General features: G+C 36.7%; 1 protein-coding gene across 1 annotated transcript; it reads left to right on the top strand.

Annotated features, from left to right (window-relative positions):
* Positions 1-7,745: 7,745 nt before the first annotated feature.
* Positions 7,746-14,888, top strand: LOC112507084 (mitogen-activated protein kinase kinase kinase ANP1-like). Its single transcript, XM_025111493.1, has 17 exons — positions 7,746-8,047; positions 8,129-8,170; positions 8,909-8,974; positions 9,052-9,162; positions 9,247-9,327; positions 9,402-9,479; positions 9,568-9,650; positions 11,999-12,080; positions 12,186-12,286; positions 12,495-12,534; positions 12,613-12,669; positions 12,761-12,810; positions 13,150-13,345; positions 13,447-13,659; positions 13,812-14,146; positions 14,275-14,342; positions 14,642-14,888. The coding sequence occupies exons 1-17, from the start codon at positions 7,763-7,765 to the stop codon at positions 14,743-14,745; spliced, it is 1,992 nt and encodes a 663-aa protein (XP_024967261.1). The 5' UTR covers positions 7,746-7,762; the 3' UTR covers positions 14,746-14,888.
* Positions 14,889-14,911: the final 23 nt, after the last annotated feature.

A 14,911-nucleotide genomic window follows, 5' to 3' on the forward strand; every position in this document is an offset into this window, starting at 1 on the left:
GAGCTTTGATAAGTTGTACTTTTGCATAATTTACTTGTAATCTTGAATTTTAAGTAAACATTGGTTTTATTATCTGTAGTTAGTTACACGAATTCATATATGGGATGACATCGGATAGGGATGAAATCGTTTAGGGATGAACAGTTTTAAGAGTTTTAAGAGTTTTTAAAAGTTTTAGCCAAATGCTTTATAAGATAGTATAGATAACTTTGGAAGTCAACGATAGTCAAAAGAATGGAGGTGTATGTGAAAATTGGGAACTGGTATCATATTTCCCTCCTTTCCTCCACATCTCATCCCCATACACACACACTCACTCTCTCTCTCTCCAACTACGAACTGTGATGAATCCATAAACCCTAATAAGCTTCTAATCTGATACCACTAGAAATGCACGACATGTTCGGATCAGTCCGGCGATCTCTGGTTTTTCGTGCTGTAGATAGCGTCGCTCCCGAAACCCTAGTCGACAAAATCAATTCATGTATCCGCAAGTCCAGAGTTTTCTCTAGACTTTCTTCATTTCTGTCTTCACCCCCGAAGGTGGTCAAGGAGAATGATGCACAAGTGCCTACTATCCGGTGGCGTGAGGGTGAATTGGTTGGGTGCGGAGCATTTGGCCATGTGTACAATTCGGGTGTCGTTTAATACGGAAGACCCACTTGCATCTGTTAGGATGACGAGAAGTTGGAGGAACAAGTTCCCATGTGTGATTACGAAGCAATGCGTTATACTCATTGTCCATAGCTTGATGCCATAAAGGGTCTTTGGAGGCTTGGAGGTAAGTATGGGGTTCGAGGGCAAGAGGTATAGGATGAATAGTGGTATTGTTGACAAAGTGTGGGTTGTAGTACTTGACGTTTGGTTTGCGGGTTCTAGTTGGTAAAATTGGAGAAACCGAAGAAGGTGGAGAAGTGGATGTTGGAGATGAGGTGACATGTGACGGGTTGGATTCTCTAGGGAAGGAGATATGTGAGGGATTTGAAGATTGAGTGTTTATTTCTGGAGTGTGAGTGGATAAGGGTGTAGAAGTGACAGTATGTGAAGGTGGCGGTGGAGTATCATTTGTGATTATGGGAAAGTTAGTATGGTGCATGATAGAGGTGAATGGAATTTGTGCAGTGGTGGGTGGTGTAGCATGCAAAGGTTGAGAAGGTTGCATGGATTGAGGGGTAGAGATTGTATGTTGCTTCAAAAAATCATCCAGGTTGATAGGAGATGGTGTTTTTGGAGATTCAATTTTAGAAGGAAATTGATTTTCAACAAAATCGACATGTCGAGAGTGGTACAAACGGTTCATTTTGGTGTCAAGACATTTATAGGCTGACTTAGAGGAGGAATAGCCTAAAAGAATACAATGTTGGGACCGTGGGTGTAGCTTGGAAGGAGCATAAGGTTTAAGCCATGGATAGCACAAGCAACCAAATGGTTTTAATCTTTTGTAATTTGGTGAGGTGCCATAGAGAACCTGGTATGGAGATTTTGAACCAAGAATTGGAGTGGGAAGACGATTGATAAGGTAGACGGCAGTTTGGATGGCATGAGACCAAAAAGTGAGTGGTAAGCCAGCATAGTGTAAAAGGGCAAATCTGGTTTCGATAATATGTCGGTGACGGCGTTCGGCAATTCCATTTTGTTCGGGTGTATGGGGTGGGGTAGGGTAATGAGAAATTCCAGTGGATTGAAGGAAGGGATCAAGTCCGATATACTCACCACCATTGTCAGTGAAGAGTGATATAATCGGTGTTTGAAAGAATTTTTCGACAAGTAATTTAAATTGAGGGAAAAGTTTCGCAACATCAGACTTGGCTTTGATGGGGTAAAGCAAAACATACTTGGAGTAGTAATCAACAAACACAACATAATATAGATAGCCATCAATAGATTTTTGAACCGGACCCCATATGTCTGAATAGAGAAGTTGTAACGGTTTCGTAACAATAAATGAGTTTTGACCAAATGGCAACTTGTGACATTTATTTATAGCACATGACTCACAATGAACGGTGGATCTTGACAAGGATTTAAAATTAAGACCTAAGTCTTTACAAATAATATTAAAGGTACGCAAACACGGATGTCCAAGAGTGTGATGCCATTGGAATGGGGAGGTTGATGAAGTACCATTGACTTGAGGAAGGGGAGATAAGCTGCTATTTAGGTAGTAAACATCATGGATGTTCTCCCCTCGCATGAGACGCGTCCCCGTTTTGAGATCCTTCACAAAAAAATGCGAAGGGAAAAATTCAACATAGACGTGGTTAGTACGACATAATTTAGCAACCGAAATCAAGTTTCGACGCAGTTTATTAACACAAAGAATGTTAGGTAAATCTAATGATTTCGACGACGTGTAAATATTGGTATAACCAGTACGACAAATAGAAAGATTTGTACCATCACCCAATATGATTTCGCCTGGTCCTCCGTATTCCGAAACGGAAGAGAGAGTGGATGGACATGAGGTTAGGTGGTGAGAAGCACCCCTATCCGTCATCCACTGTTGTGGTGATTGAGAGGTAGATGAGACGACATTAGCAACTGGAGCAGTCGAGTTGTTACTGAAGGTGATGTGATGATCTTTCAAAAACTTAGCAAGTTTTCGGCAGTCTCGTGTATAATGACCTTGAAAGTTGTAGAAGTTGCAAAACTGATTGCTTCTATTCGGTCGTGAATAGTTAGCCTGTGAATTGTTTGTCATCCGATATGACCTTTGAGAGGATCCGGAATGGGACCTTTGGTTCCAGGTGGACTGATCAGTCGTAGATCGAATTGGGAACGACCAGGTTGCCATTGCGAGGCATTAGCAGTAACAATTTGAGGAGCGACAGGTTCGACTTCTTTAAGGGACCGTTCAAAATCAACGAGTTTATCAAAGAGTTCCGGGTAAGAAATCGGTTGTTCTCGTACCTTAAGAGCAGCAGTGATGGAGTTGTATTCCTCACCAAGTTGGGTAAGGATATGAACAAGAAGATCTTCTTCATGAATTGGACTCTGAACCAACGCCAATTCATCCGCAATAGATCATATTTCATTCAAGAAAACCGCAACTGAGCGATTTCCCTTTGGGTTCTGTGTAAGTTTTGATTTAAGGGAGATAATTCTGGATCGAGATTTGCTTGCAAAGTTGGATGTGAGACGATCCCATGCCTCTTTAGCAGTCAATGCCGATGCAATAACTGGTTGAATCTCATTGGAGCATGATCTGAGAATAGCACTGAACAAGATTTGATCTTGTCAATACCAGGCGATGTATCCCGGGTTTGATTTAGTGGCCTCCTTGTCGTTGATAGTCTTCGATGGAGCATTGCCATCGATGATAAAGTTATCAAGCCCTAGTCCGATTAAGGTGGACTGAACTTAAGTTTGGTGGGAAAGTGGGTTGCAGTGGTGATGGGAATTATGGTTTGTGAGGTTGTCATGGGAATGAGTTAGAAGAAGATGAGAAAACAAATGGAGGATCGATATACTCTTCCGAGTTAGAAAGCTCTGATACCATGAAAGGAGTTTGAATGTAAAAGGCTTTTTGATAATTGCCTTCACTATTATTCATCAATATATATATTAGAGGTATACAAAATTACAGGAGCAATTATAGGACTATACAAGGAAACCTATTAACTACCATTGACTACAACAATATTTGAATTTAATCTAATTTAGTTATGAGCTGTAGTTCGGTGCATATTATTATTCGTAATATGTTTTACATATTAAATAATTATTTTATTAAAGTATTTTTAGTTTTAAAAAAAATTCAAAAAAGGGCATTTTGGTCATTTACAAATATTTTATTTCAATTCTATAGCTGCATTCTGTGAACCAAACAGACATATTTCAATTCCTTAATAGATTATATTCCAATGTCTGTCAACCAAACAGGTGGTCAAACCTGACAACATTCCATTTCAATTCCTTCAAAGTTAAATTCCTTTAACAGATTACATTTCATCCAAAAACATTTTGCAAACCAAACGCCACCTTAAGTTCAAAAATATTAAATTAAATCATTATTTGGTTATCGTATTGAATAAATAATCTTATAGATAAAAATGATTATTTTGCTCTATGTATATATTAAACATAGATTAAAATAAGGGTTTGATAAAATTGATGGTCCATTTTTAATGATATAAAATTATCAATTTAAGTTTTTTTTAAATAAAAACAGCTTGATCTAACATAACAGTAAGAATTTAATGATATAATCATAAGAACATTAATAAATACTTGTAATTAAAATAGGTCAACATCAAAGTTTGGATGTAGTTATTAAATTTAAACATTTGATACTAGTTCGTTCACAATTTAATCATGCAAATTAACCATATACTATGTGCTATTAGCACCCATTGTGTTCCATACTTCCATCAAATAACATATGTGCAAATGTAAACACTGAAATATAAAAATGTAAGAATAAATAACACAAATGTGAAAATCATAGCAGAGAATAGAGATGGCCAAATCGGCCCGGTCCGACCCGGGACCGCCGGAGGATCGGGACCGAGACCGACAAAGGACCGGTTACGGGACCAAAAACCGGGACCGGTTGAGGTTTTTGGTAGTTTCATGGGACCGGGACCGACCGGGACCGATTATGGGACCGACTATGGACCGGCCCAGCCCGGCCTGAAAATTCAAATAATTTTATAAATAAATGTATTTTTAAATAATTTTATAATGTATTTTTATAAGAAAACGTAATTTTAATTATATTAAAACACATTTTTAAAGTGTATTTGAGTGACCCAATTGTAAATTTTATAATGTATTAAAAATATATATCATTAAAAAAATCAAAAGAAAAATCTTATTTTTTAATGCAAGGACCGGTTGGGACCGGGACCGGGACCGGGACCGGCGGCCCATAACCGGTTATGAAGTATCTTGACCAGTCCTATCATTTTCGACCGGGACCGGTTATGCCGAGACCGGTTATGGCCGATTATGAGAAATGTTAGGACCGATTGGGACCGGCCCGGAACCGATTTTTGGCCATCTCTAGCAGAGAAGGTGAAGCTTTAGGTTAAAAAACCCAAATCTACAAACAAATCATATATACAAACAAAAAAGGTGCAACTTAAGAATGGAAACAAGTATACACTAGAGAAAGGGTGCACAAGGGTTAAACTACTTGCGGAGGCGGCGACGATTTAATTTTTTTCACTTGTTTGAGAGGGGTCGTCACCTTTACTTGGTGTTATCATTTTTTAATGGAGCTTGAAACGTGAAAAAGTAGGAAAAAAAGATGGATGGCTTAATGAATTAAGCATACATTAGCTAGTACATAATCAACCATCAGGTCACACCCAAACAACCATATATTGCTTACTGAATAAGGCATGTATTTCATCCAACCCATTTTCCGCTTCTAAACAACCCATACATCATTAACTAGAGATATTAAGCAAGAAAAAAAGCATTTACACATAATCAAACAAGAGGGGAAGTGTTTTATAGAGAGGGGAGAGAGGGAGAGAACATGTGTGTTTCTTAAGAGGTGAGTTGTGACTCGTGAGGGAGGGATCATTTGTTGTTGTCGTTGTTGCTGTTGCTGTTGCTGTTGCAAAAGGTAGGAAGTAAATTATGGAAAGTGTGAAAGATTTAAGTTGACGTCTAATTCGTCATAATCTGATGGAAACAAAAGGAATTTGAATGGCTAATTCCATAACTAAATTTCATTTTTTCGTTTACGTCATTTTTTGAGTTTTAGTATGGAATTCCAACTCAACCTAAGACGAAATTCTAATTCCTTGGGCTTACTAAGGGGCCGTTTACCAAACGCTTATCCGGGTAAGCAATTACCAAGTTACTTTCTTTACCGAATGAATATGACAAAGGTTAATAATCTTATCCGGTAAGAGCGAAGGCAAAAATCGAAGGTCTTACTCGGTAAGTGAGGACAGGGACTCTTACCATGGTTATCGCTTACCGGGATAAATTGTTGCATACGATGCGTTTTAGTGAGTAAAATCTTATTCGGTAAGTAAGCGATAGTGTTGAATTTTACCGATAAGTGTTTACCGAATAAGTGTTTAGGTAAACGGCCCCTAAGTAATTCCAATTCCTTTTTATCTCATCTTTTGAGAAAGACTATTTTATGTCTATATATTAACACTAATCCATTCAATCCCACACCACAGTCATTACCATCACTATTGTCGCAACCACCATCACCAGTGTTGCCTACACCACCATCACCATCAATTAATTTTATTATTAATTTTTTAATCATTATATAGTATTTATAATTTAAGTAAAAAAATATGAAAATATCATACTAGGGTATTTTTGGCATTTATCATGATTTTATTAAACTCAAAAATTATATTTAGCAAAACAAACAGACAAATTTCAATTATTTTAATATAGTTCATTATAATTTCTGTCAACCAAACAAATGGTCAAACCTGATTAAATTTCATTCTAGTTGCTTCATATTCCAATTCTTTTGACAGATTTCAATCTGGACAAATTCCATTATGAAAACCAAAGGTCACCTAATGATTAAACTTCTTTTTAACATTTTTACTTAAAATACATATATAATTTGTTAGGTTCAAATTTAGGGACACGAAAGGTTCCCCATCCTTGTCCCAGTTTCCACATTCATGAATTCCCTATCCTCGTCCTGATCAACTCAAGAATTTCTCGATCAAACCTATTGGATACTGAGTTCCCATCAAATATAGATATTTTATCAAGAGGTCTTTGGCCTAGCGGTATTGGATAACTAAACATCCTCATAGTATAAGGGTTTCAACTTGGTTTGTTCATCGGTTGATATCCATTGAAGGTGAGGGAACCGAACCGATCCAATATTATTAACATTGGACTATCTATCAGTTAGCTTTTATCCATTGGATCCATCCCATATTAATTGGATTGGATTGGATTAGATCCATCCAACATCCAATAGATTATCTAATTGGATCAAATCCATCCCAAGTGTTAATCCAATTCAATTTTTCAACAATTAAACAAAGTGATTAATCAGTTTTAATATGTGTTAAAACCAACACGAGTGATGCCTAAAAAATTCAAAAACCAATACAAAACATGTTCTGATTTAAGCAAATTGAAAACGAATTAATTGGATGATAATTGGATAATGTTGGGCTGAATAAATGGATGGTAACGGATGGGCAATCGGATGTTGGTTGGTTCTAGATTGTCATCCAAGAATCGACTGATCCAAATTGGATGGTGAAATTTTCAACTCGTTCCGATCCAATTGTATCTGGTCAATTCCAACTAAAGTTTTACCTGATAGTGCTTACGGGGCAACTTTTCTTACTGGATGAACATGACAAGGGTCAAAAGTCTTACTCGATAAGAACAATGATAAATACAAAGAGTCTATCGGTAACTGAGGGTGATGACTCTTACCCGAGTAAGTGCTTACCGGGTAAATTGTTGCATACAATACCATTTTGATGTACTACAATCTTATCCGGTAAAATAAATTAAAATATTAATTCCTAACAGTAAACGTTTATCTGGTAAGCATTTAGGTAAACGACTTTATTTTGTAATTTTGCACTTCTTATCTTTGGAAGTCAACAATAGTCAAAAGAAAGGAGGTGTATCTGAAAGTTGGGAATTTAGTCGGTAAAGGTTTTTGAAAAAAAGGGAACGGGTATCATATTTCCCTCCTTTCCCCACATCTCATCCCCACACACACACACTCTCTCTCTTCAACTACGAACTGTGATGAATCCATAAACCCTAATAAGCTTCTAATCTGATACCACTAGAAATGCACGACATGTTCGGATCAGTCCGGCGATCTCTGGTTTTTCGTGCTGYAGAYAGCGYCGMTCCCGRAACCCTAGTCGACAAAATCAATTCATGTATCCGCAAGTCCAGAGTTTTCTCTAGACCTTCTTCATTTCTGTCTTCACCCCCGAAGGTGGTCAAAGAGAATGATGCACAAGTGCCTACTATCCGGTGGCGTAAGGGTGAATTGATCGGGTGCGGGGCGTTTGGCCATGTGTATATGGGCATGAATCTCGATTCTGGAGAGCTTCTTGCTGTTAAACAGGTTTAAGTTTTGATCTCATTTGCCGCCTTTTTGGTTTTTCGACTCTGGTTTGAGTTTTGATCTCGATTATTCTGTTTTCAGGTTTCAATTGCTGCCAACGGTGCTTCAAAGGAGAAGACTCAGGTTTGGACGCTATGTTTATTTGCATTTAACAGTATAACATGTATCTTTTTTTCCTTCTTAAAACTAGTCTGATAGTTTGGATACGCAATCTGGCTGTTTACCTCAAGTAATATAATGGAATCAATGTAGCACACATTATAAGCATCTGAATACTTCATTGATCAAGTCTTATTTCAGACACCAATACATGCTACTTAAATCCCTGAATAGATGGTACTTTGTCATCTACTTTAAGATGGAGGGGTTAGTAATAGTAAGATGCAACACCCATTCTACTGATCTGATCATCATTATGTTTGATCTGAGTCCGTGTGTGCCCTTTTGTTCATGAGATGACGAGATCCAGACAACAGAGAATGCCATGTGAACGGGAATTACAATATAGAAGAGCTGATGATCCATGAATGTAGATGCATTTATTAGGCTTTAATTGGCAAAACTTATAGGTTCTGACAATAACTCTGTGACTTCCACCCCGCAAGAAATATTTTCATAATTTGTTGATGTTTTCTACCTTTATCTTATGCAAGATATTGTTAATGCACTTTCATATAGTTTGCACCCTTCTCTCCATCTCTGTACATATGGCACATGTTTGGTAGAATAAATTACTTTGGATTTACTTGTCAAGTAAAATTGGCAATTTTCACCAGTGCTGATCACTTCTTTTTGTCACTTTGTTACAAGTTATTAAATCTTCTGTTAGTGCTTACTTAGTTCATTTAAATGTACAAGTAGGTTCACATAAGGGAGCTCGAAGAAGAAGTAAAGCTTCTTAGGAATCTTTCTCATCCAAATATTGTTGTAAGTGCAATCTCATTTAGTTTCTAGGACATGCTGGTTCTTTATCAAGCTAATGTTGTTACTTCTTGGTACTTCAGAGATATCTAGGAACAGTACGAGAGGAGGAAACCTTAAATATTCTTTTGGAATTCGTTCCTGGAGGATCAATCTCATCTCTTTTAGGGAAATTTGGACCCTTCCCTGAAGCGGTATGTAATTTTTAATTTTTGGGGTTATATTTTTTGATTCCTTCAAGTATCCTCTTATATGCTAGATTATCTATTTTCAAGCAGGTCATACGAATGTACACAAAACAATTGTTATTGGGGCTTGATTACTTGCACAAGAATGGCATTATGCACAGGGATATTAAGGTGTATCTTCTGTCTTATTTCCTTTTTTCTGTTCACTATATTGTAATGAAGTATAAATATTATTTCATGTTCAGGGGGCAAACATCCTTGTTGACAATAAAGGATGCATTAAACTAGCTGATTTTGGTGCATCAAAGCAAGTTGTTGAGCTGGTAAGCCCATCATCTGCCTCACCTTTATTTATTTATTTATAGACATTAGGCAACTATGATATTTAATTTAAAACTAAATTTTGGTCAGGCTAATGGATCAGGTGCCAAGTCAATGAAGGGAACACCATATTGGATGGCTCCTGAAGTTATACTTCAGACTGGTCATAGCTTGTAAGTATATACATATTTACCATCTTTACAACTGAATTCTTGTGTTTTCAGTGGAAGTCACTATATAGACCTAAAACTTACACACTCCTACTCTTGATGCAAATATGCTAAAGTTTGTGGTAATTATTGTTTTTTTTTCTGTTCCTGTTTTGTTTTTGTTTTTCAAGATTCATACTTAGTTCACTAACTTGTGATTTATACTAGACATGTTCATATCCTGTAATACTTCCTTTGTCTTTAGTTATTGGTATTGAGTTGCAACAGTTAATGGCAATTAAGAGAGTCCAAAGAGTTTAGAATGTGTCATCAGATGTGGCTCATTTTAAACTGTGCTCCTAAGTGCCATGTTACATAGTATAAAATGTGGTAAGCTAGGGGTAGCTTACTTATGGTGCAAAAAGTTAGAGAAGTGTTTTGTATTGTGGAGTTAATTATATTTCACATCATGAAAAAGTTGAGCAATTGCTCCCATACGTCCAATAATTTCTCATTTGACTCCATACACATCTCACAGAAGCTTATTTAACCACGTGTTATACATATGTGAGAAACGTTTCAGCAATTTCTGCCATTGCATGCGCATGCTTCTTGGAAATTCTTCTACCATGCTCTTTTCTTGTATCCAAAGTTTCTATCTTTGAGAGAGGGTATCAATATATGCTTCTCTTTTTTAGGAAGATGTTTTCTTAAGGACATCATAAACGAAAATGATGATAGAGGACGCACTACTAGAGTGGGTTCTCTGTGTTGAATAATGATTTTAGTTTTCAAAGTTTGAGCATAATTTTTTTCGGTTATGATTGTAACATATGTTCCCTGAACGTAAAAACCAAAGGATACTTAGATCTCTAATCTGGTGTTTGGAAAAGGTGGAGTACCTTTTTCTTTAACCAAGTTACATAGAACAATATTTGTTTGTTCGTTAGTAGCGTTTTCTGGTATGCTCCTCGAATGCAATTAAGTCTGCATCAATTTTCTCTTATGACTTTTGTGGCATGTTAATCAATGTTGAAGCACTGAAATTATATGTTATAACATTAATAGTGTAGTTCCGGTTAATGTATATTTGTTTTTGTCGTTTTTTAGATATTATTATTGCAGCTGCCTACCATCTTTGGTCGTTACTGACATCATGTTCATTTGCTTATTGAGTAAATCTAGAAGTATAGCTTTGTTCTATGATGTTGTTGTGTGTTGATGTGCATGACAAATCAAATTAAGTCCAAAACATAGTACAAGATAAGGTAAGATCGTCTTTACAAGGAATTGAGGTAGTCAAAAAGCTTTGCTTTTAGTAAAAAGAAGTTTTGAAGAGTGTTGAAAAGAATTGGAATTAAAATAACAGGAACATAAATCTAACAATAAATCGGGGGAGTTTACTACCATTTTCGTTATGTTTGTTAGAATAGGGGTTGGTACTGCTAACTCCCTACTCCCTAGCTCATAATTTTGTCTATTTTTCATATTCTTTGAATAGTTACCCCACTTTTAGTATAATCAGATATAATCCTTACTATAATTTTTAACGAGTGTGTCATTTATTTATTATTAAATTAAGTATAAATATTGTATAATCTATGGTGATTCTGAGAACTTATTCTACAATATATAAACACTTATAATCTATTGTCTGACTGGAACGAAGATATGCTTGATAGCAGTTCATTTCAAGGCACCTTCTGCTTGCTAGGTTTTGTGGTGTGTATGCTACAGTTTTCAAGGATGAAGGGGATTTTTTGTCCAAGGATATGAGTGAAGGGCCAGGGGGGCTGGTGAAGCTGCTGAGGAAGAACATACCTTCATGGCGTTAGCATTGTATTAGTACCCTACAATATGGGAGATAACAAATTACTGTGGAAACATCAAGGCTTGAAAACCAAGAGAGAAACTTCCTTTCAAAAATAAATGTATAAGATATTTGTGTGTTTCCCTCTGGAAACAAATAGGACTTGACTGGAGAAGCAATTTTCATAACAACCTTCTTCTAGCAATTTGTCTTGCATAAAGAGATGAATCATGTCTAGAAAAGATTTTTTAGATACAACAAAGCCTTAACTATGTTCTTCTCATGCTTTTGTTTTATAGATCACAACATATTATTTAGGTTTGCGGTTAGTTGTTGGTTGTTCTAGTTCTCAATGACTTTTTTTTGCTTTATGTTCCTTAATTGTGGCTATTACTGGTTTTGTACAGTGACTAATTAAGTTGCTTCTCTTGCCCTTCCTCATTTTGCATTTCTTTTTCCTTCAGTTTCTTAACCATCATCTATGCATCTCGAAAATTGTGTTTATAAACTATTCACTTGGATGTTAGTCGTCTCAGACTTTTTTCTCTTCTATTATCTTTAGCTCTGCTGACATATGGAGTGTCGGGTGTACGGTGATTGAGATGGCGACGGGGAAGCCTCCCTGGAGCCAACAATACCAAGAGGTAGTTACCTTTTTCTGAATGTCTTAGATTTGACATTTGAGTACTTATTTTGCAAGTTATGGTCATTCATTGCCCATGCCATATATAACTTTATCTTCATTTCAGGTTGCGGCTCTCTTTTATATCGGTACTACAAAGTCTCATCCTCCTATTCCTGAGCATCTCTCTCTTGAGGCACAAGATTTACTGCTGAAATGCTTACACAAGTATGTACAAGATATTGGCACTTTGATGGTGTATTAGCATTTGAATCATGAATACTCAAGCTCCTCTTTATCACATTCACCTTTTTTGTTGTACATTTATTGTATGAAATTGTAAACACATTCCTTTTCTTTTGTCTTTTTTACTTATGTTTTTGGTTGATTTGTTTTTTCATCTGCTTCCAGTCACGCTAATTTGGTTATATTTCAGGGAACCTGAGCTGAGGCCATCTGCTTCAGATTTACTTCAGGTGATTTTAGTTTTGAACCTGTAATTTGTCTGAAGTCTCAACTTTTGTTGTTTAATATATCTGTATTTTGGCTTTCAGCATCCTTTTGTTACCGGGAAATCTCAGCATGATTCATTTATTGCTACTTCTACAATGGTTAGTTATTTGGCTCTGTGGCATATGCATTTTTTTTAATAGTCCTCCACCCATCATATCATTTCATTGCATTTTATCGTACTGTCTTCAGGAAAATATTGAAGCTCCTTCCTCTTCCTGCACAAACACTTTGGATCATTCGTGAGTATATTAATATGGTGCTTTTAGATATACTACATCCATCCCAAAATAAATGCAATCTTTGACTGGGTAAAACAGTTCAGGTAAGGTATATGACTATTGGTATCTAAGTATTATCAATGACGAGAAATAGACGAATTTTGTGGAGCAAAGTTGATGCTGTCAATTTTCTGTAACGGGTTACACAGATGGGCAGACATTGAAACTTTGTCAAGAAATAAAATGTTGCATTTATTTTGGAACCGAGGAAATAAGATAGCATTTCTGCTAATGATTATTAAGAATAGTGATGATGGGATGCAACATTAATTTTGTTTTTCCTACTTAAATGACAATCAGCCCTGGTTCCCTTGATGTATGTAATCTGGGTACTCTAAACTTCTCTACTGTAAATTCTGGGAAATTTAAAGAAAGTAAACATGAGTGGGGAGCAGAAAACAGTGATAATGACATGTGTCAGATAGACGGAGATGATTTTATGGAGGGTGAAGGAGTAAAGTTGAGATCTGTTTCAATGCTTGATGACTTCAATAAGGTGGATTTTTTTTCTTTCATTTCTGTCTGATATTTTTTTTTTACCATTTGGCAAAGGACCTTAAGAAACTAAATGTATTTACGTATACATTTGGTAATCAGAGTTTGAACCCTGTGGAAGAACCTTCTGTTGATGATGCTTACGGACTGCAAGGGGGAGCAACCTTGGACAATGAACAACATTTAGATGGACTTGTGGGTAACATGATCAAATCTCCTACTGACAGCTGTACTTCATTTCAATTTGGCCGATCCCTATCTGAGGACGACGACGAGCTTACCGAATCTAAAATAAGAGCTTTTCTGGATGAGAAGGTACTGTTTTTACATGGTTAATACAATGGGTGCACTAATCACGAAAATTCTGTAAATGGACCTTTATGAGCTTTTTTACCAATTAATTGATATGAATACATATTCATTTAGAGTTTAGATATCGTTACATCGTTGTTTTTATATGACTTCAGGCATTAGAACTGAAAAGACTTCAAACACCTTTATACGAAGAGTTCTACAACAGCGTGGTTCCTTCCTGCTCCATGGACAACGTTGAAGTGGCAGGCAATGGAGGTGGTCCTAATTACTTGAAACTGCCACCAAAAAGCAGGTCTCCTAATCGATTCCCACTTGGTACTCCCTATAAAGCAGTTGATGCTGCAAGTAATGCAAGCCCTGGGAGTGGAAGCCGACGCACGTCGAATGTGAGTGGTGAAGAAAGTGCTCATAGTCCGATGGACCTTCCATCACCACAGTGCAATGATATGATTGGGGCGGAATCTCAACAAGAAGCAACTAGTCCTGGGTTCGTATATGGCATATATCATCTTCTCAGTTTTTAAACAAGCCGGGGGGTTTTATGGAAATGGTTTATCTCTTCAGTTTTTACGTGTTTATGCTCGCATTTGCTGAAGTTAGATGTGGTATTTGCAGTGTGAACTTCTCCGAAGTACAGAGAAAGTGGAAGGAGGAGCTCGACCAAGAGCTTGAGAGAAAACGAGGTATGATTTTAATGTTATAAAAAAGGCAGATGGCATGAAAATGTGGTTTGATTTCTATTTTGTGTAATATACTTTTGAAACCTTCTTCACCTTGGGTACTTCATATGTGATATCTCAAAACATTTAGACAGAAACTAGGAATCAAACTAAAGTGGGTTGCATTTTCACGCGTCTCAGACGTAAACCATGCACCTAATTGTTTTAGATGTGGCTTACGAGGTACAAAAATAAAGGTCTTGAAAGTAGGTTACATAGAATAGAAATGGAAAGAAAGTTAATGATGGTTTTGGTGTGCACAGAGATGATGCGGCAAGTAGGTGTTGGAGGAAAGACGTCATCACCGATAGATAGAGGATCAAATCGAGCGAGAGATAAGTCGAGATTTGCGTCTCCAGGAAAATGAGTGTGTTTTGTGTAATGGGGATTGAAAGGAGAATAAGCATATTTTCAAAATAGTGTTTGAAAATGGCAGCTTTCATTCATTCCTATATGTGTTTCATATTTCAGTTGTGATTTGTATAACTCATATAGCCCACTCTTCTTCTATTACTCTGCCATCTTCCCACTCT

Source organism: Cynara cardunculus (assembly GCF_001531365.2).
Source record: "Cynara cardunculus var. scolymus isolate 2C chromosome LG 2, CcrdV1, whole genome shotgun sequence".
In the NCBI taxonomy this organism is placed as follows: domain Eukaryota; kingdom Viridiplantae; phylum Streptophyta; class Magnoliopsida; order Asterales; family Asteraceae; genus Cynara; species Cynara cardunculus.